Here is a 23,230-nt window from a genome sequence, read left to right as displayed (position 1 = left end):
TTTTCTCGCCCCCATAGACTTTCATTGGCGATTTTTTTTGCGCAATACGGTGACAAACGCAACATGCTGCGATTTTGTACGGCCGTAGAGGACCGTATAATACGGATCAGTAAAATACGGCTGATAGGAGCTGGGACATAGGGAATCATTGGGCCGTGTGTAATGCTTATTTTACGGACGTAGTTTCTGCGCTCATATGTCCGTAAAACTCGCCAGTGTGACGCCGGCCTTATACTGATCTGTCACTTCCACAGCACCCGCTAGTCGTCAGCACTGATCGAGAGAGCGCTGTGCTGTAATTCAGGAAATCATTCTCTTCTGTAACAGAACTGATTACTTACACCTAGAGGGATGTTCCAGACATCACAACATTAACAAGAGCATATATTACAATCATACAACTATTCCTTCATCCATCATCAGTTTCTGTACTTCCTTGCAGCTTGTCCTGGGCCGTTTGTGACCTCTGCCATCTAACGCTGGCTGTAGTGGGTCTTTGGTAATGTTTTTAAAAAAAGACATTTTAACCCTTTTACAACATCCACCATACATGAATGGCGCAAGTCAGAAGAGGGATTATGCCCCTTACCTAGCAGGCAAAGCCCATTAACCTGTTATATGCTGCTGTCACACTCTAAGGGTATGTGTCCACGTTCAGGTTTGCTTCAGGCTTTGGTCAGGATTTTATGCAGGTAAAATCCTGACCAAAACTGCACCTGAGGTCACTGGCAGGTCACCTGCGGTGTTCCTGCGTGTTTTGCTCATTGTAGCAACATGCTGCGTTCTAAAAAAACGCAACGCTTGTGCGTTTTTGCAGGAAAAACGCATGCGTTTTTTAATGCACAGTGGAGACGGGATTTCATTAAATCCCCTCCACTATGCTGTAACATCTGGACGCTGCGGCTCAGCGCTGCGTCAAAAACGCAGCGTTTTCTGAACGTGGACACATACCCTAACAGTAGCATTAACAGAGTGCCGGCATTGGGTTGCCTCATTGTAAGCGACCATTGGCATGTCTGTGACGTGACTAGTCTATGGGTTGCCAATGGGTTGCTATGACAGTAGGTCTGTTGAAGACCCCCGTGTGCGTCACTACAGAGCTCCCTGATACCCTGCCTGTGGCCGGGCTTTGTAGGAGATCATGCTGTATATGGCACAAGTGATCAGATGATCGCAGCTTCAAGTTCCCTAAGGCTAGGTTCACATTGCGTTAATGGGTTAACGCTAACGGACTGCGTTGCATGGCGAAATTGTCACAATTAACGCCATGCAACGGGTCCGTTAGCGCACCCATTGACAGCAATGTGATTCTGATCTCTAGCGCATCGCTAGCGCATGCCATTTTCAGCCCCCGCTAGCGATGTGCCGTTATTTTCTGACGGACCTCGGACGCTGCATGAGGTCCGTTCCTCGCTAGCGCAGATCAGCAAACGCGATCCCTATAGATGCTATGCGCTTAACGGATTGCCCTAACGCAATGTGAACCTAGCCTTAGGGGACTAACAAGTACAGTGAAAAGTAAAAATGCTTTAAAAAATATGAAAAAACAGAAAAGTTCCAATCAGCCACCCTTTTCTTCCATTAAATTTAAAGATAATAATAACATACACGTGTGCTATCACAAAATGGTATTGATAAAAACGTTGCTTCACCCCGCAAAAAATAAGGTGTCACAGAGCTCCATTGATTAAAGAATTAAAACGTTTTAGGTCTCAGCAAAAGGCGACAACCCCCAAAAATTGGTTTTTCAAACTTCTGATTTTTTTTCACCACTAAAGTAAAAAAACTGAACAATTTGTATCATTATAACCGTACTGAGAAACAGAGTCATATTACAAGGTCATTGTTACCACAGAAGGGAGGAGATGGAGGGAAACCAAGCAGGGGGGACGGTGGTGGATATATAGGATTGGCTCCACCGTGATATCAGCACCTGTGCTGCTTCAGTCATTGTGGAAGTGCAGGTTATCACTATTGGAAGGCTGGAGAGCCCTAATACTGTCTGGCCACACTACATTACACGCACTGTGACAATGTCGCATGTACCGTATCCATGGGGGAACGTATGAGGTGGTCGCACACTTACAGAAGATGCGAGCCTGTGACGCCCTCCCCTCACGTCCCATTGGTTTTCCAGATTAGCCGTCAGCCGCCTACATTGTGCGGTCACGGGGTCTTCCTCCGTATACGCCACAGTGGCTGGCTGCAGTAGCGCGCTCGCACTAGGTGTGTCCCTCCCGCCGCGCCGTAGCCGACTGTTTACTATGTGGACGTCGCGCTGCGCTCTGCTGCTCCAGTCTCTAGTAAACATTCCTCGGCGTGCAGCCTCCCGCCGTGACGTCATCAGGGGGTCCTCACTCGGCTGCAGAGTGACTTTTCGGGTCCCCCCTCCTATGGAATGTCTCTCTCCGTGTGTCCTGCCCCGGCCCGGTAACCGAGGCTCGGAGCGGGTTGGAGGACCTGAGGTCGTAGTAACGCCGATGGAAGCAGGTGCAAGCTGCGGGTGCTGTGCCCAGAGTGTGACGTAAGCGTCACATGACCTCCATACATAGCGCCTACCGCCCAGTGCACACCTGAGGCCCTCGGCTTCTCCACACTTAGGGTACGTTCACACAGGACTTTTTTGCTGCTTTTTTTTATGCTAATTTTCAGCTGCTTTTTACAGAACCAGTAAAGCCTATGAGATTTCAGAAATCTCATGCACACACGTTGGTTTTTTGTTTGATCAGTTTTTTCTGCTTTGCTGCTTTTTTTGGACATAGGGCATGTCACTTCTTTCAGCGTTTTTGCTGCGTTTTTGCAGCGTTTTTTCACCCATTGACTTGAATGGGTGATGAAAAAAACGCTGCAAAAACGCTGAAAAAACGCATGTAGCATTATTTGCTGCTTTTTTTGTGCAGAAAATCATGGCCAGCAGGAAGGGATCTCACAGCCAAGAGCTTAGGGGTGTGGTTAGGGAGGTGTGAAGAGCCATTGTGAGCCATTGTGAGGTGTGAAGAGCCATTGTGAGGTGTCCTGATTGTGATCTATTGTGAGGGAGTTCCTGGTAGTGAGGTGTGAAGAGCCATTGTGAGCCATTGTCAGGTGTGAAGAGCCATTGTGAGGTGTCCTGATTGTGATCTATTGTGAGGGAGTTCCCCATTGTGAGCCATTGTCAGGTGTGAAGAGCCATTGTGAGGTGTCCTTTTCTAACAAATTAAATGACCAGGTAGTAGGTAAATACTAGTGATGTGAACGTGCTCTGATAACGTGTTATGTGAGCGTGCTTGAGTACTAACTGAGTGTCTTTGGTGTAGTCATCAAACATGTTTGATTCACCATATACCACAAAAAAAGCATGAAAAAAAACGCACCAAAAACGCACAAAAAACGCACCATAAAAACGCACAAAAAACGCACCTATAAGCAGCTGAAAATTAGCATAAAAAAAAGCAGCAAAAAAAAAGCAGCAAAAAAGTCCTGTGTGAACGTACCCTTACAGTCTCTTCATGGAGTTTTTTTTTCAGATTTTTCTTCCATAACCGCACCACATTATTCATTCAGCGTAACCCCCCGACTCAGAATGCCGCACACAGTACTAGACTTGAGGGGTTGTCTGTCACAGGAGGACTCCTTAGTAGTAGTCCAAAGGGGCCACAGAAATAAAACCTGACAGATGCACGTCTCAAATGTCTTCCACTTGGCCCAAAGTAAACGGCCTGTGACTGTCTGCAGCGGTCACATGGCATTATTTATATCAGGGGGAAAGTATAGATTGTTTGTTTTTACTTAAAGGGATTTACCATTACCTGGACAGCGCCTTCTTAAATGAAGTAGGAAAAGTGTAGACTGCCCTCTCCCACCAGCACCGTGTCAGGGATGTCGGCAGCGGATCTCCCATGTGACTGCCTGCAGCGCTCACATGACATGACAATCAGCTGACTGGTTGCAGCTCATCGATATTCTGAGCGGACGTCCGCTGTGACGAAATAGTAATGGCAGTAACCGGTCTGGGTAATGTGTGACGTGACATCACACCGGCGCCAGGAGACGTGGTGCCGACATCCCAGGAGCCGCGCCAGTGTGGGAGGGTTTTATTTTATTCAGGCATCTGCAAGTACTGGATGCCCCTATAATTTATGCACCTTGAGACCAATAATGGGCAAAGGCTTTGGCAAAGTCACTCTCATTCTGCCACAATTTGTTTAGTCCTGCTTCTTTTCTGTGCACTTACAATTGCTCATTTTACCTTTCTACCCTGCGCGTTTCCAGGTCCTCACATGATTACACAGGAAATGGGAAGCTTCTTCTCCCTGCATGAGTCATCTCCAACTCCTGAGCCAGCTGCTCTACTCCTCCCCCTGCCAGGGACTTTGCATTGAGGGAGAATTGTAGTTCTAAGGATGACTCATGTAGGGAAAATAGATTTCCTGTTTCCGCATATCGCTTAGCAGGATTCAGCCAGCCAGTTTATATTCACGTGATATAACAGAAATGCTGATAGATGAGGTGAGAATATAAACTACTATTTCGATCCAAAACAAGGGCCGACTGAAGAAGAGATCCTTTAAAAGGGTAACACTTTATTAAGCACATTAAAAAAGACATAAAAAGCAGAACAATACACAGACGGGGAGCTGCTGAAAACCAGATCCAAAATAGCCATCACAGAGACATCAAAATTTACTCAATACAATAACAAGTGTCTACATCACAAAAATGGACATCATTAACATAGAGATATAGTTATTAATTTCAATAAATATGATCTAATGATGCTCTAAGAAGTGGTTTGTAGTATTCCACTATGTATAGATAGAGATATAGATAAAGGTATGAAAAGACTCTATGTCCATGTTATGATGTAGGTACTAAGTATAATAAGTATGGTAACAATACATTATTTTAATATCCCACTAGTCACCAAGGATATAAATAGTAATTGTCCATAGGCTGGCTCCTAATATTCCCTCCAAACTACCAGCAAACATAGATAAAAGTTAATAGGTGATCTCCAACATAGCGGTATAATCAATAAGACTAGGATTGGGCAAGGAATGCAGTGTAAGTGCCCACAAGAGGTAAGAAGCTGGCGGCGAAACGCGCGTCGGGGTGAGGGGACGCTGCTATTTGGACCCAGATCCTTTCCTGCCAAGTCCTGTGATATAGGTATTCTATCTCCTTTTTCGCTCCTCCAGCGTTTTCCCTATGGTACTGTATTTACCTCTTGTGGGCACTTACACTGCATTCCTTGCCCAATCCTAGTCTTATTGATTATACCGCTATGTTGGAGATCACCTATTAACTTTTATCTATGTTTGCTGGTAGTTTGGAGGGAATATTAGGAGCCAGCCTATGGACAATTACTATTTATATCCTTGGTGACTAGTGGGATATTAAAATAATGTATTGTTACCATACTTATTATACTTAGTACCTACATCATAACATGGACATAGAGTCTTTTCATACCTTTATCTATATCTCTATCTATACATAGTGGAATACTACAAACCACTTCTTAGAGCATCATTAGATCATATTTATTGAAATTAATAACTATATCTCTATGTTAATGATGTCCATTTTTGTGATGTAGACACTTGTTATTGTATTGAGTAAATTTTGATGTCTCTGATGGCTATTTTGGATCTGGTTTTCAGCAGCTCCCCGTCTGTGTATTGTTCTGCTTTTTATGTCTTTTTTAATGTGCTTAATAAAGTGTTACCCTTTTAAAGGATCTCTTCTTCAGTCGGCCCTTGTTTTGGATCGAAATAGTAGTTTATATTCAATAGGTGAAGTGCCTTTGTGTTAAATATGGTGGACCTATGGTTATAAATCCTAGATAAGGTGGGAGTAAAGCCGCGCTGCCAGAGATATGATACACAATAGGAAACCAAATGGAGTGTAGATGCGGTTTTATTCATCATCGCATTTCGAAGTAATCCAACCTCTTCATCAGGGCAAACCACAAATTGGTTTGTGAGCGCTGGTCAGCGTGTAATGGCTGCCGTGAGGTACTACAGATCAGCTTCTATTTAAAGAGGCACTTACACTTTCTTAAAGTGTAGTTAAATACCTTGTAAAAACCACTGAACCCCCCTCTTTCTGCCACTATTTTTTATTTTGCATTGCCTCACTCAGTTGCAGAGATTTTTGCATTTGTTCTTTTTGGAGCACAGCATGTGAAATCTCTTCAAGTAGTCCAACTGGCCATTTCTTCACAGATTTCTCTGTGGGCATGCATTTTCACCCCTACTTCTCAGATGTTTCCAGTCGCAGCCTGGCAGTGTCAGACTCTGCCGGGCTGTGATTGGCAGCGTCTGCTGATAGAGAGTGAAATTGCACTGCCCCAGAGAAGACGGAATAAGCCCCAAGTTGGTCTGCAAGCAGAGATTTCACATGATGTGCTCCAGAAGCAACAAATGGGAATATCGCTGTAATGGAGTGACACAGCGCAAAATCGAAAAGAGCAGCAGAATTAGAGGACTTAAGTGATTTTTATAACTAGCCATTTAGCTCAATTTTTTTGAGCAAGTGACATGTCCTCTTTAAGAGCAGAGGAACTGCCCTATAGTTCCTGACAAATGCCACTGTTCAGCTCCATTAAATGTTGATATCTGGCCACTTTCAGAGATAATAACAGCTGATCGATGGTGGTACCAGGTATCAGATTCCCACCAATCTGATATGGATGACTTATTCTGAAGATAGATTATCAATTTTTAATGCTCGGACAATCCCTTTAAGTGATGACATATCCAATTACTATGCCATCAGTTACCGGGAGAACAGCCATCATTTACTGAGAGAAGAGCATGAGAGTTAAAGAAGTACTCCTCTCATCAAAATGTTTATCCTCTTAATATATTGCAGTCATCATATTATATAGCCCTGTGTACTTACAATTGCTCATTTTACTTTTCTACCCAGCTAATTAGTCACTTTTCCATTAGGTCTATTACATCACGTCACTAACAACAGATTAGCTGAATCCTTCTAGGCTCTATGTAGAAACAGGAGGTTAATTTTCTCTGTATGACTCATCAGTCACTGCAAAAGTCTATGGCAGAGGGGATGAGGAAACAGCTGGGTCAGGAGATGAAGAGGGGAATGATTTCTGAAGGGACAAGAGACTTCCTGTTTCTATATAGAGCAGAGGAAAGAGAAGAATTAGCTGAGTAGAAGGGCAAAATGAGCAATAGTAAGTACACAGTGCTCTATAATATGATGATTGAAATATATTAAGAGGGTACTGTCTTTGATGGTAGTGCTTCTTTAAACATTACATGGCTTCCTTTGAAATGAGTTGTCCATCCATATAATGCACAGACGTGCTTTGACCTGTAGAGGGAGTGCCATTGTTTGTAGCAGCTCTCTGCTGTGGCCAATAGAGGGATCCATAGCAGGAGAAGACCTCTTCTCCATTCACATGACACAACATGGAATATGAAAGTGGGTGATTTAGGGCAGACAACACCATTGATTGCTCCCGACTCCTGTAAAGCTACTTTATATTTGACATCTCTTAGCTTGTGTTACCATAGAGATAAATGGTTTGTGCGAAGATATATTAAAGCAAAGTCTATATGATATATCATACAGTTAGATACACCACACACACAAACTCACTGATTTTTTTTTTTTTTTTTCAAGTTACAATGATCCCATTCACCTGAATTGTACTCTTGTTGCAAATCCCACCAGTTACCCTGTGTATGAACCCAGCACGGTGGATTACACATTCCTATTGTATTACTATTATAATAATTTTTTATACTTTTTTTTGTAGCCTCAGAAGATGAAACTGCTGAGAGAAATCAGCAAAAAAGGAAAAGGAGAATCAAGCAAAAGAAAACAAGTTCCCATAAGAAAAAGCCAGGATCTGTGGAAAGTTTGCTAATAGAGCTGCCATTTGCACATGCGGACATTTGTTCGGTGTTGGAAAGTAAGTATGGTTTGTGAATATTGAGCAGCTGACCCCTGCGGAGGTCATTTAGAAAGACAAGACTTATCCAGATGCCCTAGTACAACTTGAGCTGTCGGCCATTCAGCTGATTGGGCGCCACATAATGCCTAGCTTTCTATGGCTACTTCTGCCAAAAATATGTTTGCCAAGGATACTGCGGATCATCTGAAAAAGACATACAGGGAGCACTTCAGGAGCAAGATGTTTCTTTTTCAATAGCTCTACTGCAGTTGCTATTCCTGTGTGCTCTTGGATTCATGGCAGTGACACTTTTGATAGGTCTATGACTATAGTTATTATTTATTGGCAAGTTAAAGTGAACCTGTCAACAGGATTTTGCTAAGTAAACTACAGGCAGTGTCAGGTTGCCACAGTTATACTGATTAAAATGATACCTGTAGTGACGAAATCCATCTCGTGGTTCTTGTGTAATCAGTGTTAGAATCAGATTCTCTTGCTTTGGGGTCTTGGTGCTCTAGGCCAGAGAGAAACCAAAGAAAGACTTGCCCACAGGCCTGCTTTAAGGCACCTTATAAAACTCCCTAAACTACATTATCAGAAAATAGACGAAAAGACACTCACTGAGAATCTTTATGTTTATTCTTGCATTCCACATTGCAGTAAATGGGAGCTGGGCTGCCGTCACTGTATACGGCCAATACTCGTTGTGTGGAGCTGTGATGTTCCAGCCCTGTATACTGTGTATATGTAGCAGCCACGGGAACTATTAGCACCTGATCATGGAGGTACCATATATCATAGTAAATATAAGTAAACTGACTTTAAATTGCTGAACAGCAATCTAGTCTGAACTGGTGCATAACCAAAAAAGTCTTACATAGCAAATAGATCAATGGCTGCACTCAACTGTACTAAAGCAAGGAAATGTGCGATACATGAAATGTGAATAGCTTAATGGCTTGTGAAATCTTTGAAAAAACACATGAGATGCTTAGCACAAGATTTGGCCAAAAAATGTGAGCCCATCCACCAAACGTCAAGGTAATCTCAAATCAGATGGGTACCTGACCTGACTGCCTAGTGTGAACACTTATCTATGGCTAATAACATGGTAAAGCCTGCATTTATAGGAAGGTCAGAACCCATCCGATTTGAGATTACCTTGACGTTTGATGGATGGGCTCACATTTTTTGGCCAAATCTTGTGCTAAGCATCTCATGTGTGTTTTCATTTTTCATTTCACAAGCCATTAAGCTATTCACATTTCATGTATCGCACATTTCCTTGCTTTAGTACAGTAAAATTGAGTGCAGCCATTGATCTATTTGCTATATGACTTTTTTGGTTATGCCCCAGTTCAGACTAGATTGCTGTTCAGTCAATTTACTTATATTTACTATGTACTATTTTTCTGACTTGAACGCCCCGCTCTTCACCATGCTGTGATTTTAATTACATCCAAACACAGTTGGTTCTGACCTTCCTATAAATGCAGGCTTTACCATGTTATTAGCCATAGGTAAGTGTTCACACTAGGCAGTCAGGTCAGGTACCCATCCGAGTTGAGATTACCTTGATGTTTGGTGGATGGGCTCACATTTTTTGGCCAAATCTTGTGCTAAGCATCTCATGTGTTTTTTCATAGATTTCACAAGCCATTAAGCTATTCACATTTCATGTATCGCACATTTCCTTGCTTTAGTACAGTTGAGTGGTACCATATATCAGTCACCACCGATCTGATATTGATGATCTGTTCGAAGTATGGAACCATCAATATGAAAGTCTTGGACACTTAAATTCTTCATGGATCAGGTCATGGTGTGCAATGGTCTCAGGATGTGAACTCCACACTGTGCATGTGTTGGTTGTGTTAAACATCCTGGCATCTGCTCTAAGAGCAATGATTGCAGATAGCTTTAATCACTGCTGATAACCCCTTAACTAAGTGACAGTGGTATTTAGCTCACACGATCCTGCCCTGGTGTCCATCCCAGGTATGCATTGTCGCCCCTACTTCCCCTACATCGTAATCACTGGTTGCCGATGGGTTGATGACTTTGCATGGCAGCCGGAACTTACTGACGGCCTCAATCACTGCCATCTTGGTACTGTTTGGAAGCCCAGTCTATGGCCAAGATAGCTATTAGGACTATAAACTCCAATACGATAGTGTTGCAGAATATAGTACAAACGATCAAATGATTATAGGCTAAAGAACCTTAAGGGGACTAAAAATAGTGAAAAGTAAAAAGAAGGTTTTTAAAAACCTTCAAAAAAGTATTTTTTCCTAATTAAATAGAAAGAAACGTAAAAAATAAAAAAAGCATATTCAATATTGCCTATTCCAAAAATCTAAAATTATTTAACCCATACAGTAAATGTAGAAAAAATTATTATTATTATTATTATTTATTGTTATAGCGCCATTTATTCCATGGCGCTTTACATGTGAGGAGGGGTATACATAATAAAAACAAGTACAATAATCTTAAACAATACAAGTCATAACTGGTACAGGAGGAGAGAGGACCCTGCCCGCGAGGGCTCACAATCTACAAGGGATGGGTGAGAATACAGTAGGTGAGGATAGAGCTGGTTGTGCAGCGGTTTGGTCGATCGGTGGTTACTGCAGGTTGTAGGCTTGTCGGAAGAGGTGGGTCTTCAGGCTCTTTTTGAAGGTTTCGATGGTAGGCGAGAGTCTGATGTGTAAAAATATAAATCTAAACAACAAAATTGTTTTTTGTCACCGTATCACCGACACAAAATGCGATAATAAGTGATCAAAATGTTGTGTGCACCACAAAATGATAAGAATACAAACTACAGCTTGACACGCAAAAATAATCCCTCACACTGTTGCATCAATGGAGAATATTAAAAATTATGGGTCTCGGACAGTGGCAACCCTATTACAAATTTCTTTGCAAAGTTCAGAAACTTTTGAAGCCGTTGAAATATTTAAAATATATATATATATATATATATATATATATATATATATATATATATATATATATTTATTTATATATATATATATATATAAAGTTTGGTAATGCTGTAATTGTACTAATTTTGAGAATCGTATTGCCAGGTTATTTTTCATAGCAGAATGAATGCTGTAAAAACAAAACCCAAAAAACAATGGCAGAATTGCTATTTTTTCCACTGTTTTACCACATTTGTTTTTTTCCCCATTTTTCCCATACACTATATGGTAAAGTGAATAGTTGCTTTCAAAACTACTTGATACTATGCAGAAAATAACAACAAGCCCTCGCAACTACTGCATGTTGACAAAAGAATTAAAAAAGTTAAAGGGGTATTCCCATCTCCAAGATCCTATATGGAGTAGGTATAATAATAATATTAGCAAATACCTCCAACTAGTAATGTAGCACAGTTCTTCTGATTCACTATGTCACATACCCCGTGTGCAGGACAAAAGTTAATTAGTGGTTGTAACCATGGACTACTGCAATGTCGTTCACACGAGGTAAGTGACATAGCGAATCGGAAGAACTACCGTATTTTTAGGATTATAAGATGCACTTTTTTCCCCCCAAATTTGGGGGGAAAATGGGGGTGCGTCTTATAATGCGGATATACTTTACTGGTACCATTGCTGCAGGCCCGGGATGAGGGGGTGTCCGGCGCTGCTGCGGGTGTCTCCGGCGCTGCGGGGGCTCTGCCGAAATTTTGTGATCTCATCTCACAAGATCTTGGTGCCGAGATCTCCATCTGCGCATGCATGCGGCCATTTATCCGGAGTCCACCTCTCTGCATAGGAAACCATGGAACTGCGGGGGCTCTAGCCTTTCACAAAATGTCTGCAGAGCACCCCGCAGTGCCGGATACACCCCTGCAGCAGCGCCGGACACCTGCAGCGGCGCGCCGAACATTGGAACACCCCCTCATCCCAGCATGCAGCAACGCTCCACTCCTGCCTCCTCCAGCAGAGACTCTGGGACCCCGCTTCACCGCAGCCACCACCCCCGGTAAGCAATAAGATGCATGGATTATAAGAAGCACCACCATTTTATTTAAAAAAAAAAATCCTATTTTTCTCCTCAAAATTTGGGGTGCGTCTTATAATCCGGAGCGTTTTATAATCCGAAAAGTACAGTGTACTACATTTCCTATTGGAGGTATTTGCTAATATTATTATTACACCTACACCATACTGGGATAGGATCTTGGAGAGCAGAATACCCCTTTAGGCCATGTGCACACGTTCAGGAATGTGTGCAGATTTTTCATTCAATTTTCCTGATGAAAACCTGATGTTTTCTCCCAGAAATCCGCATGCGTTTTTGGTGCGTTTTTTTCTAGCGTTTTTTGAGCGTTTTTTAAGCGTTTTTATGAACAAATAAAGTTGGTAAAAAAAAAAATAAAAAAAAGAGACTCTCAATAGGTCATTTCCTGTTCCAACCCCTCTTCTCCATTTTGCCTTTTTGTTGCATTCAACATGCCGCACGTTCAGCCCCATTGGCGTCTTTCGCCACAACAAAACCATCTTTTGTTGCTGACGGCACTGCTTTTGCTGCACCACCACAGTGAGCAGGTAATATAATGTCATTAGATGTGCACACTATGCGGACTATGCTGTGGATATGCAGTGTTTCTGTTGCTGCGGATAAGCTACTTCCCACTTCCGTAACGCTCCCTCGCAATCTGTCGTTTTTGGATAAAACGGATCCTGCATATGTGCTTGCAGGATTTTTTTTTTCCCATACACTTGTATTTGCAATGGTTTGCGACGTTTTGCCGCACGTTGCATCCATTGTGCGATGTGTCTTTTTTTGGCAGACCGTCGACACGAAAAATCCTTACCTACATGTTACTTTCTTGGTGCATCGCATCCGCCATTTTTGACTGCTCATGTGTGGCAGAAAATACACCCCCTCCTCCTCCCCAGACTGCAGAATGGGCAGCAGATGTGTAGAAAAACTGCATCTGCTGCAGTTAGGCTACATTCACATTTGCGTTGTGCGCCGCAGCGTCTGCGACGCAACGCACACCGCAAATGTGAACGCATGCACAACGCTGCGTTTTGCGCCGCATGCGTCCTTTTTTTCATTGATTTTTGACGCAGCAAAAATGCTACTTGCTGCGTCCTCTGCGCCCCGTCGCGGGCGCCGCAGGGACGCATGCGGCGCAAAACGCAAGTGCACCGCATGTCCATGCGCCCCCATGTTAAATATAGGGGCGCATGATGCATGCGGCGCCGCCTGACGCTGCGGCGAGGACCGCAAATGTGAATGTAGCCTTATTTCACAACGTCCATTGGTATGTTGGCACCAGTGTATTGCGACGGAACAGTACTGATGGAAGTGAAAGTAGCCTTAGCAGCGATTGTCCATGCGTTGTCCAGTACCATCTATATATATAATTGTCGAAGGGTTTTTCCGTCTGTCTGTCTGTCTGTCTTTCTGTCTGTCTGTCCTGGAAATCCCGCGTCCCTTATTGGTCGATGCCGCCAGGCCTCGACCAATAAGCGACGGGCACAGTATCGAAGTAGAAATCCCGCGTCTCTGATTGGTCGAGGCCGCCAGGCCTCGACCAATCAGAAACGGGCACAGCGACGATGATGTCATAATGGTTGCCATGGCGACGATGATGTCATAAAGGTTTCCTCGATCAATCAGCGACGGACACAGTCTGCCGCGAATTGTGGAATCATCATTGTCCATATACTACGGGGACATGCATATTCTAGAATACCCGATGCATTAGAATCGGGGCACAATCTAGTGTAAATAATAAAGACTATATTCTCCTCTAGGAGCAATCTTGGAGAAGGAGTAGAAGACGTCCCAAACGGATGTGGGTTCATCCCATTATTAATGAGCGGGAAGAAAAGGGACACTTCCATGTCCTTTACCAAGATTTAAGGAGGTAAGATATAGGTAGAAAAGATATATTGTCATCTGTGTTCACTTTTTTTTTTTATTGATGTTATACACTGTTGTGTTATATATCTGTGGTTTTTAAATTTTTTATTTTTTTTACATTCAGTTTTCCTGAGAAATTTATCCAGTTTTGCCGGCTTACGATTCTGGCATTTGATCGCCTTCTGACAATTCTGGCTCCACATCTCAGCTACGAAGACACATGCATGCGAAGATCAATCTCTGCTGAGGAAAGGCTGCTCATCACCTTGCGGTAAGGCCCTTTTTTTAAAAAACAAAACAAAACACAAACTCCACACATTGGCCCCATAGTTAATGCTACCACAGTGCCGCCATAATGCTGCCACTGCGCCACAATGTTTGCAGATCTAGTGCCCATGAATCGTACTATTTATGTTGTCATGCATATTTTCATCGTTATTAAAAATATTCTAATTTTTTAACTTTTTTTTGCAGGTTTTTGGCCACAGGAGAGAGCTACACATCCCTGCACCTCCAATTTCGGGTTGGCAAATCCACCATCTCTCAAATTGTGAGGTGCACATGTGCCGTCATCTGGCAGAAGTTGCAGCCCATCGTGATGCCTTGCCCAACCGAGGAGACTTGGCTGCAGGTAGCAGCAGGCTTTCAGTCTGTGGCCAATTTCCCCAACTGCGTAGGTGCTGTCGATGGCAAACATGTGAGAGTGCTGAAGCCACCAAGATCAGGATCACGCTTCTTTAATTATAAGAAGTATTTTTCTGTGGTCCTGATGGCGGTGGCTGATGCCCATTACAAGTTTGTTGCCATCGACGTTGGTGCTTATGGCAGTTCTGGGGACTCTCGGGTGCTGCAATCATCACAGATTGGACTTCAAATTCTTCGAGATGGCGGAACGCTCCCAGCCCCAAGACCTTTGCCTGGTTCCACACATCCTGTACCCTTTGTGATGGTATCGGATGAGGCATTTCCCTTAAAAACTAACCTGCTGCGCCCATACCCACGAAGGGCACTGGATGACCGGCGGAGGATTTTCAACTATCGGCTGAGCCGTGCACGAAAATATGTGGAATGCACCTTTGGGATCATGTGTAGTCAGTGGAGGATCTTTCACACTGCTATCCAGCTAGATACGGAGACCGTGGACACTGTGATCAAGGCATGCTGTGTTCTCCACAACTACGTTCGTGACTACAGCACAGAGGTAGTTGAGGAGTCACAGCTGTCTGAATTAATTGCAGTGGACAACTTGGGTCAAGGCAGGCAATCCATCTCGGGGGTGCGTGTGCGAGAAACCTTCACTGACTACTTCATGAGTCCTGAAGGTGCCGTGCACTGGCAATACTCCTGTGCTGGTGTTGAGCAGCCTGAACAGCAGAGAAGATCGAACACTTAATCCCCATCAAGATGTCAGGCTGTTCAGAAGAGCAAATCGGATGGCTAACCCCAAAGCAATCACAGCCCTTGTGTTCTTCATCAGTACAGCTGAGCAGATTGGATGGCTAACCCCATGCATTCAATGTCCTTTTGATATTTATCATTTAAAAAACAAAAGGAATTAATAAATAAGAATTTTGTTTGAAAAATCAAACCTTGTGTCCGCAACTTACTCTTTAGTCACAGACAGTTATTATCCCATTACTCACAGTTTATAATCTGCAAATTGAAATAACCTTTTTTAAGAATAAGAAATTACCAGACATTTTTGCAAATACAAATTTAGTTTTTATTCATAAATAACACTGTGTACTACACATAAAAACAAAACGTCTTTAAATGACGTTGGTATTATAACACAAGGACAAACATTGTCCAGAACAGTCCATCAAAAATGGACAATATAACAACCTGTCAACAGGACAAAATAGTGCATCAACAATGGATTTGTGAACAACCTGTCAACAGAACAGTTGGGTTGGGGACAGAAATCCAAACAAATTCACCTTTCTCCGGACACACATATTTCCCAAAAATATATGTATTATTTTTTTCCCAAACAAAATATGTGTACTACACATAAAAATGTTACGTCGGTAACAGACGTAGCTTGTAGAAAACAAGGACAAACATTGTCCAAAACAGTCCATCAAGAATGGACGCTATCAAAACCTGTCAACAGGACAAAAGTGCATCAACAATGGATTTGTGAACAACCTGTCAACAGGACAGGGGGGTTTAGGAACTAAATCTTCAAAATTGCTGGTACTCTGGCTGGTACCCATACCCCGGAAACATATCTTGCGACAAAATACTCGTGTTTTGGGAAACATTCTGCCCAGAACTTTGACGAGTTGGACAGTGGCTTGAATTATAGGCTTCAGCAGCGTCGGGCCTGTGTGCTGCATGGGAAAACCGTTGAGAAGCAGCTGCTGGTGGTGGTGGTGGCGGCCCACTTGGGATAGTAAATGCTTTCATAATTCCCACAACTACATCTTGTGGTGGGGGGATTGGTGATGGGACAGCAGCAGACATTAGAATTGCATTAACTGCTGTCATGCACAGGCTCTGCCTGTCCCATGTCATGGACCTTAGGCGGCTAGCTACCACAGATCCAAATTTATCCATTTCATCTTGTGGAGATGAATGGTCTATTATATTGAGGGTTCGACTTGTGAGTGCTTCAATGGCACTAGCCGAACCATCCTTTTTTTTCCCCTTTTTGGGTGCTGCCCTAACCATTGGCACAGGACGGGCAGAACCAGACCCCAACCCAGTGGGCCTTGAACCCCCAACAAAGGAGCTGGACGCAGCGGAAGAGGCAGCAACAACAGCGGAAGACAACACCGCCGCATCCACCACAGAGGAGGAACTTGCCACAGTACAGGTGGGGGACATAACTGCAGCATGCATGGAGGATGACTGCCTAGGCAAGGGTGGATTTGGTGAGGAGCAAATAGGATAGTCCTCCACCTCCTCTCCATCACCCAGCTCCAGGCTGTTGTCTTCCTGGACCGGTGGGGTTTCGGCCCTTACATTGCCTTCAGTTCTGTACAAGGAATAAAAAAAGACTTTGTCAATACAAGAGTACTGTGAAACGTGGAAAATTCCAATAAATATATATATATATATAACTTACCGCCGCAAATTTCTGCTTGTTAGAATGAATTGCAGCTGGTCTGCAAACGGCACCCTCTTTTTTGAGGGCGAGCTGCCACTTTCTACCTTCTGTGCCTTCATCAGTCTGTCGGTCACAGATCTCCAACGTTTTTTCACATCTTCCACTGAAATTGAACAATTTATAAAAATTAGTAAGGAAATAGATGGTGGCCCAGTTCTAACGCATCGGCTACTACAGAATATGCCTGAACACGTAGTATATTGCACAGGACAAGTACTATATTGCCCAGCCACGTATGTCCACAAGTTTCACCAATCCCAAGTGGCACTGGACAGAGGGGATTTATGATCAGGTTGTGCAGTGATTTCGCAGAGACCGCTGACACGACAGGTACTGCTGCATCGAACTTGCCGCTTGCACTGTCAAGGACAGGGCGGGAGGTCGGAGGGTGAGAATAACGTTATTTTCATTATTTTTTACTTTCAATCTTTGTACTATTGATGCTGCATACGCAGAATCTATAGTAAAAACATTGTCAAACAGGGTTAGGTGTATAACCAGGGTGCGTAACACCTCGCTTTGTTAACGATGTCATTAACCCTGTGTGAGGCATGACTAGAGGGGAGTATGGAACGGGAATTTACCTGGGTTGAGGAAAGAGTGGCCATATTGACGCCAGTATTAGCCCGTCGCACATTGGTTGTGGCAATGTTTGTGTGCTTTTTGCCACAACAAACCAGCCACTTGGATTACATGAAAGACAAAACCCCCAAACAATGAATATCCGTGACAGACAGAAGGACAGACAGAAAGAGGGAAGTGACACAAATAGACAATTATATAGTACATACGTAATAAAAATAACACGAATTTAACATACTTACAAATAAGTTTTTGGCCCGCTTTTGGTAGATGAGGCCACTGCGGATAAATTTCTGTTACAATGGCTGGCCAGGCATCACGTTTAGAAGCGGAGGCTTTGTACTCCTCACTCGCACGGTCCCATACCTCCGGGTGTTTTTCTACCTACAATTTTGATAGAGAACCAGTCACTACATTTGATAAAATTATTATTTTGATAAGAAATATAAAAAAATCTGTACACTAAATGGTGTCACCATTCAAACGCAGCAGTTAGTATACATATGTATTTCTGTATATAGCAGCCACATAATATGTAGTACAGTCCACGACATTTTATAGAATACCCGATGTGTGAATACAGGCCACGCAGTACATAACATTGTACACGCAGTATATGCCAGCGTCACACTCGGCATAATACAATACGGTCCGTATTTTACGGCCGTAAATCGGTGACAATTCCCCAAAATATTGGTCCATATCTCCTCCGTAGGCAGGGTGTGTCAGCGTATTTAGCGCATGGCATCCTACGTATGTCATCCGTACTGCGAGATTTTCTCGCAGGCTTGCAAAACCGACATACGGACATACAATGGATCCATGTGCTCCAAAAATAATAAAAACATATACTCTCTCTCTCTCTCTCTATATATACACTCACCGGCCACTTTATTAGGTACACCTGTCCAACTTCTTGTTAACACTTAATTTCTAATCAGCCAATCACATGGCAGCAACTCAGTGCATTTAGGCATGTAGACATGGTCAAGACAATCTCCTGCAGTTCAAACCGAGCATCAGTATGGGGAAGAAAGGTGATTTGAGTGCCTTTGAACGTGGCATGGTTGTTGGTGCCAGAAGGGCTGGTCTGAGTATTTCAGAAACTGCTGATCTACTGGGATTTTCACGCACAACCATCTCTAGGGTTTACAGAGAATGGTCCGAAAAAGAAAAAAAATCCAGTGAGCGGCAGTTCTGTGGGCGGAAATGCCTTGTTGATGCCAGAGGTCAGAGGAGAATGGGCAGACTGGTTCGAGCTGATAGAAAGGCAACAGTGACTCAAATCGCCACCCGTTACAACCAAGGTAGGCCTAAGAGCATCTCTGAACGCACAGTGCGTCGAACTTTGAGGCAGATGGGCTACAGCAGCAGAAGACCACACCGGGTACCACTCCTTTCAGCTAAGAACAGGAAACTGAGGCTACAATTTGTACAAGCTCATCGAAATTGGACAGTAGAAGATTGGAAAAACGTTGCTTGGTCTGATGAGTCTCGATTTCTGCTGCGACATTCGGATGGTAGGGTCAGAATTTGGCGTAAACAACATGAAAGCATGGATCCATCCTGCCTTGTATGGAGCATCTTTGGGATGTACAGCCGACAAATCTGCGGCAACTGTGTGATGCCATCATGTCAATATGGACCAAAATCTCTGAGGAATGCTTCCAGCACCTTGTTGAATCTGTGCCACGAAGAATTGAGGCAGTTCTGAAGGCAAAAGGGGGTCCAACCCATTACTAGCATGGTGTACCTAATAAAGTGGCCGGTGAGTGTATATATATATATATATATATATATATATATATATATATATATATTTATATATATATATATATGTATATATATACACTCACCGGCCACTTTATTAGGTACACCATGCTAGTAACGGGTTGGACCCCTTTTGCCTTCAGAACTGCCTCAATTCTTCGTGGCATAGATTCAACAAGGTGCTGGAAGCATTCCTCAGAGATTTTGGTCCATATTGACATGATGGCATCACACAGTTGCCGCAGATTTGTCGGCTGCACATCCCAAAGATGCTCCATACAAGGCAGGATGGATCCATGCTTTCATGTTGTTTACGCCAAATTCTGACCCTACCATCCGAATGTCGCAGCAGAAATCGAGACTCATCAGACCAAGCAACGTTTTTCCAATCTTCTACTGTCCAATTTCGATGAGCTTGTGCAAATTGTAGCCTCAGTTTCCTGTTCTTAGCTGAAAGGAGTGGTACCCGGTGTGGTCTTCTGCTGCTGTAGCCCATCTGCCTCAAAGTTCGACGCACTGTGCGTTCAGAGATGCTCTTAGGCCTACCTTGGTTGTAACGGGTGGCGATTTGAGTCACTGTTGCCTTTCTATCAGCTCGAACCAGTCTGCCCATTCTCCTCTGACCTCTGGCATCAACAAGGCATTTCCGCCCACAGAACTGCCGCTCACTGGATTTTTTTTCTTTTTCGGGCCATTCTCTGTAAACCCTAGAGATGATTGTGCGTGAAAATCCCAGTAGATCAGCAGTTTCTGAAATACTCAGACCAGCCCTTCTGGCACCAACAACCATGCCACGTTCAAAGGCACTCAAATCACCTTTCTTCCCCATACTGATGCTCGGTTTGAACTGCAGGAGATTGTCTTGACCATGTCTACATGCCTAAATGCACTGAGTTGCCGCCATGTGATTGGCTGATTAGAAATTAAGTGTTAACAAGAAGTTGGACAGGTGTACCTAATAAAGTGGCCAGTGAGTGTATATATGTTAGTGAGACACATATATATATATATATATATATATATATATATATATATATATATATATATATTTATATATATATATATATTTCATACAGCGGTAGTTAGCTTAAAAGCCGGTAATTCAATTCCCGACTTTTGCTATCTCCTTCCTAGACCCGACATGATATGTGACATGGTTACATACAGTAAACCATCTCATATCCCCATTTTTTGGGATATTCCACACTAATATTGTTAGTAGTGTGTATGTGCAATATTTGTGCTGTCTATCTACTAAATGAAAGGGTTAATGCCGGAAAAAAATGGCGTGGGCTCCCGCGCAATTTTCTCCGCCAGAGTGGTAAAGCCAGTGACTGAGGGCAGATATTAATAGCCAGGAGAGGGTCCATGGTTATTGGCCCCCCCGTGGCTAAAAACATCTGCCCCCAGCCACCCCAGAAAAGGCACATCTGGAAGATGCGCCTATTCTGACACTTGGCCACTCTCTTCCCACTCCCTGTAGCGGTGGGATATGGGGTAATGAAGGGTTAATGCCACCTTGCTACTGTAAGGTGACATTAAGCCAGATTAATAATGGAGAGGCGTCAATTATGACACCTATCCATTATTAATCCAATTGTTTGAAAGGGTTAAATAAAACACAAACAAATTATTTTACATTATTTTAATGAAATAAAAACAAAGGTTGTTGGAGTATTTTATTCTACGCCCAATCCAGTCACTGAAGACCCTTGTTCTGTAAGAAAAAAAAAATAATAAACCAACAATATCCTTACCCTCCGCAGATCTGTTACGTCCAACGATGTAAATCCATCTGAAGGGGTTAAAATATTTTGCAGCCACGAGCTTTGCTAATGCAGTGATGCTAATGGCTGCAAAAACCCCGGAGAATGTAGGTAAAGTTGGTCAATGACCTATATTTACCTGCATTTGTGGTGAGGCGCCCTCTGCTGGCTGTTTCTAGATCGTGGGAACTTTCATAGAAAGCTCCCAGGCTCGAGTTCATATGAGGACAACCAGCAGAGGGTCTAGGAAAGTTCCCACGATCTAGGTCCAACCAGCAGAGGGCGCCTTACTGCAAATGAAGGTAAATATAGGTCATTGACCGACTTTACCTTCATTCCCCGGGGTTTGGCAGCCAGGAGCACCGCTGCATTAGCAGAGCTCCTGGCTTCAAAATATTTTAACCCCTTCAGATGGATTTACATCGTGGGACCTTACAGATCTTCGGAAGGTAAGGATATTGTTGGTTTATTATTTTTTCTTTGTCACAGAGCGAGGGTCTTCAGATGGATTGAGGGTTGAATAAATTATTACAACAACCTTCGTTTTTATTTCATTAAAATACTTTTAAATCGTGTGTGTGTGTTTTTTAACACTTTACTAAAATTGGATTAATAATGGATAGGTGACATAATTGACGCCTCTCCATTATTAATCTGGCTTAATGTCACCTTACAATAGCAAGGTGGCATTAACCCTTCATTACCCCATATCCCACCGCTACAGGGAGTGGGAAGAAAGTGGCCAAGTGCCAGAATAGGCGCATCTTCCAGATGTGCCTTTTCTGGGGTGGCTGGGGGCAGATGTTTTTAGCCACGGGGGGGGCCAATAACCATGGACCCTCTCCTGGCTATTAATATCTGCCGTCAGTCACTGGCTTTACCATTCTGGCGGAGAAAATTGCGCGGGAGCCCACGCCAATGTTTTCTGAGATTAACCCTTTAATTGCCTGTAGCTATTAAATTTAAGGGTTAAAGGCAAATTAAGGGTTTAATGCCGGAAAAAAATGGCGTGGGCTCCCGCGCAATTTTCTCCGCCAGAGTAGTAAAGCCAGTGACTGAGGGCAGATATTAATAGCCAGGAGAGGGTCCATGGTTATTGGCCCCCCCGTGGCTACAAACATCTGCCCCCAGCCACCCCAGAAAAGGCACATCTGGAAGATGCGCCTATTCTGGCACTTGGCCACTCTCTTCCCACTCCCTGTAGCGGTGGGATATGGGGTAATGAAGGGTTAATGCCACCTTGCTATTGTAAGGTGACATTAAGCCAGATTAATAATGGAGAGGCGTCAATTATGTCACCTATCCATTATTAATCCAATTTTAGTAAAGGGTTAAAAAAACACACACAGTCTGGAAAAAGTATTTTAATGAAATGATGACACCTGAATTTTGACCATTTTTTTATTGTACTGCAAAGGGTTAACTATTCTGGCTGACCGGAGATGGACTGATAAGTTCATCTCCGGTCAGCCGGTGAGTCCGCGCAGCCGCAGTGACAACCGAACGAGTTCACCCGAACAGCTGCGTTCGGGAGAACTCGTTATACAATGAACGGTGTCGCTTTACGATCTCGTTCATTGTATCGACGGCCGCGGTTTAGAGCAGCCGCATGTTATGTGGCTGCTCTAAACTGTAGATCATCGTGGGACACTCGTTTGTTTGGATGCTGCGGAGGGTAGGTATATGTTGTGGTTTGTTTTTTTACTTTTTTTCTGACGAGGGAGTCGTGGAATTGGGCGTATAGGTGAGTATGGGTTTTTTATTTTTTTATTTATTTGAGGTGGCGATCGGCGGGGACAGGTATGTATATTTTATTTTCACAGGTAACCACTGGCCACCAATGAATGTTTATAGGGGTGGGGTGGGGGGGGGTTAATACGGGCCACTGGCCACCAATGAAACTTTATAGGGGTGGGTGGGGGGGGTTAATACGGGCCACTGGCCACCAATGAAACTTTATAGGGGTGGGTGAGGGGGTTAATACGGGCCACTGGCCACCAATGAAACTTTATAGGGAGGGGGGGGGCATCGTGGATATAAAAAAAAGTGTTTTTTTGCACGCAGGAACAGTTCGATGGGAAATACTGCTCCCATCGAGCTGAGCCTGCTGCTACTATAGGGAATAGACATAGGCCGATGGGAGTAGTAGTAGTCTCATCGGCCTATGTCTGACAACACACATACACCACACAC

At 43.4% G+C, this 23,230-nt stretch overlaps 2 protein-coding genes and 1 long non-coding RNA gene across 4 annotated transcripts in view; 2 read left to right on the top strand and 1 right to left on the bottom strand.

The window, feature by feature from the left end:
* Positions 1-2,236: 2,236 nt before the first annotated feature.
* Positions 2,237-23,230, top strand: part of AKAP7 (A-kinase anchoring protein 7) — a 173,256-nt gene continuing 152,262 nt past the window's right edge. For both annotated transcript variants that reach the window (XM_077289356.1, XM_077289357.1), the window contains exons 1-2: positions 2,237-2,490; positions 7,772-7,927. In XM_077289356.1, the coding sequence (XP_077145471.1) occupies positions 2,265-2,490; positions 7,772-7,927 (382 nt within the window). In that variant the 5' untranslated portion in view covers positions 2,237-2,264. The remainder of the gene's footprint in view (positions 2,491-7,771; positions 7,928-23,230) is intronic.
* Positions 2,641-3,356, top strand: LOC143809833 (uncharacterized). Its single transcript, XR_013222478.1, has 3 exons — positions 2,641-2,960; positions 2,991-3,104; positions 3,179-3,356. It is a non-coding gene; the product is annotated as an uncharacterized LOC143809833 (long non-coding RNA).
* Positions 15,512-17,887, bottom strand: LOC143807618 (uncharacterized). The gene is made up of 3 exons (XM_077289358.1): positions 17,744-17,887; positions 16,878-17,022; positions 15,512-16,787 (listed from the first exon to the last, which is right to left on the bottom strand). The coding sequence occupies exons 2-3, from the start codon at positions 16,976-16,978 to the stop codon at positions 15,992-15,994; spliced, it is 897 nt and encodes a 298-aa protein (XP_077145473.1). The 5' UTR covers positions 16,979-17,022; positions 17,744-17,887; the 3' UTR covers positions 15,512-15,991.

This window comes from Ranitomeya variabilis, chromosome 2 (genome assembly GCF_051348905.1).
Source record: "Ranitomeya variabilis isolate aRanVar5 chromosome 2, aRanVar5.hap1, whole genome shotgun sequence".
Lineage (NCBI taxonomy): Eukaryota > Metazoa > Chordata > Amphibia > Anura > Dendrobatidae > Ranitomeya > Ranitomeya variabilis.
This window is presented reverse-complemented; position numbering and strand designations above follow the sequence as displayed.

What these genes read in the sequence shown, in the direction of transcription:
- LOC143807618 (XM_077289358.1), bottom strand. Translation starts at nt 16,978, where the DNA reads ATGAAGGCACAGAAGGTAGAAAGTGGCAGCTCGCCCTCAAAAAAGAGG. An exon ending in ACAAGCAGAAATTTGCGGCG is followed by an intron (nt 16,788 to 16,877) that starts GTAAGTTATATA and finishes TTCCTTGTACAG; the next exon opens with AACTGAAGGCAATGTAAGGG.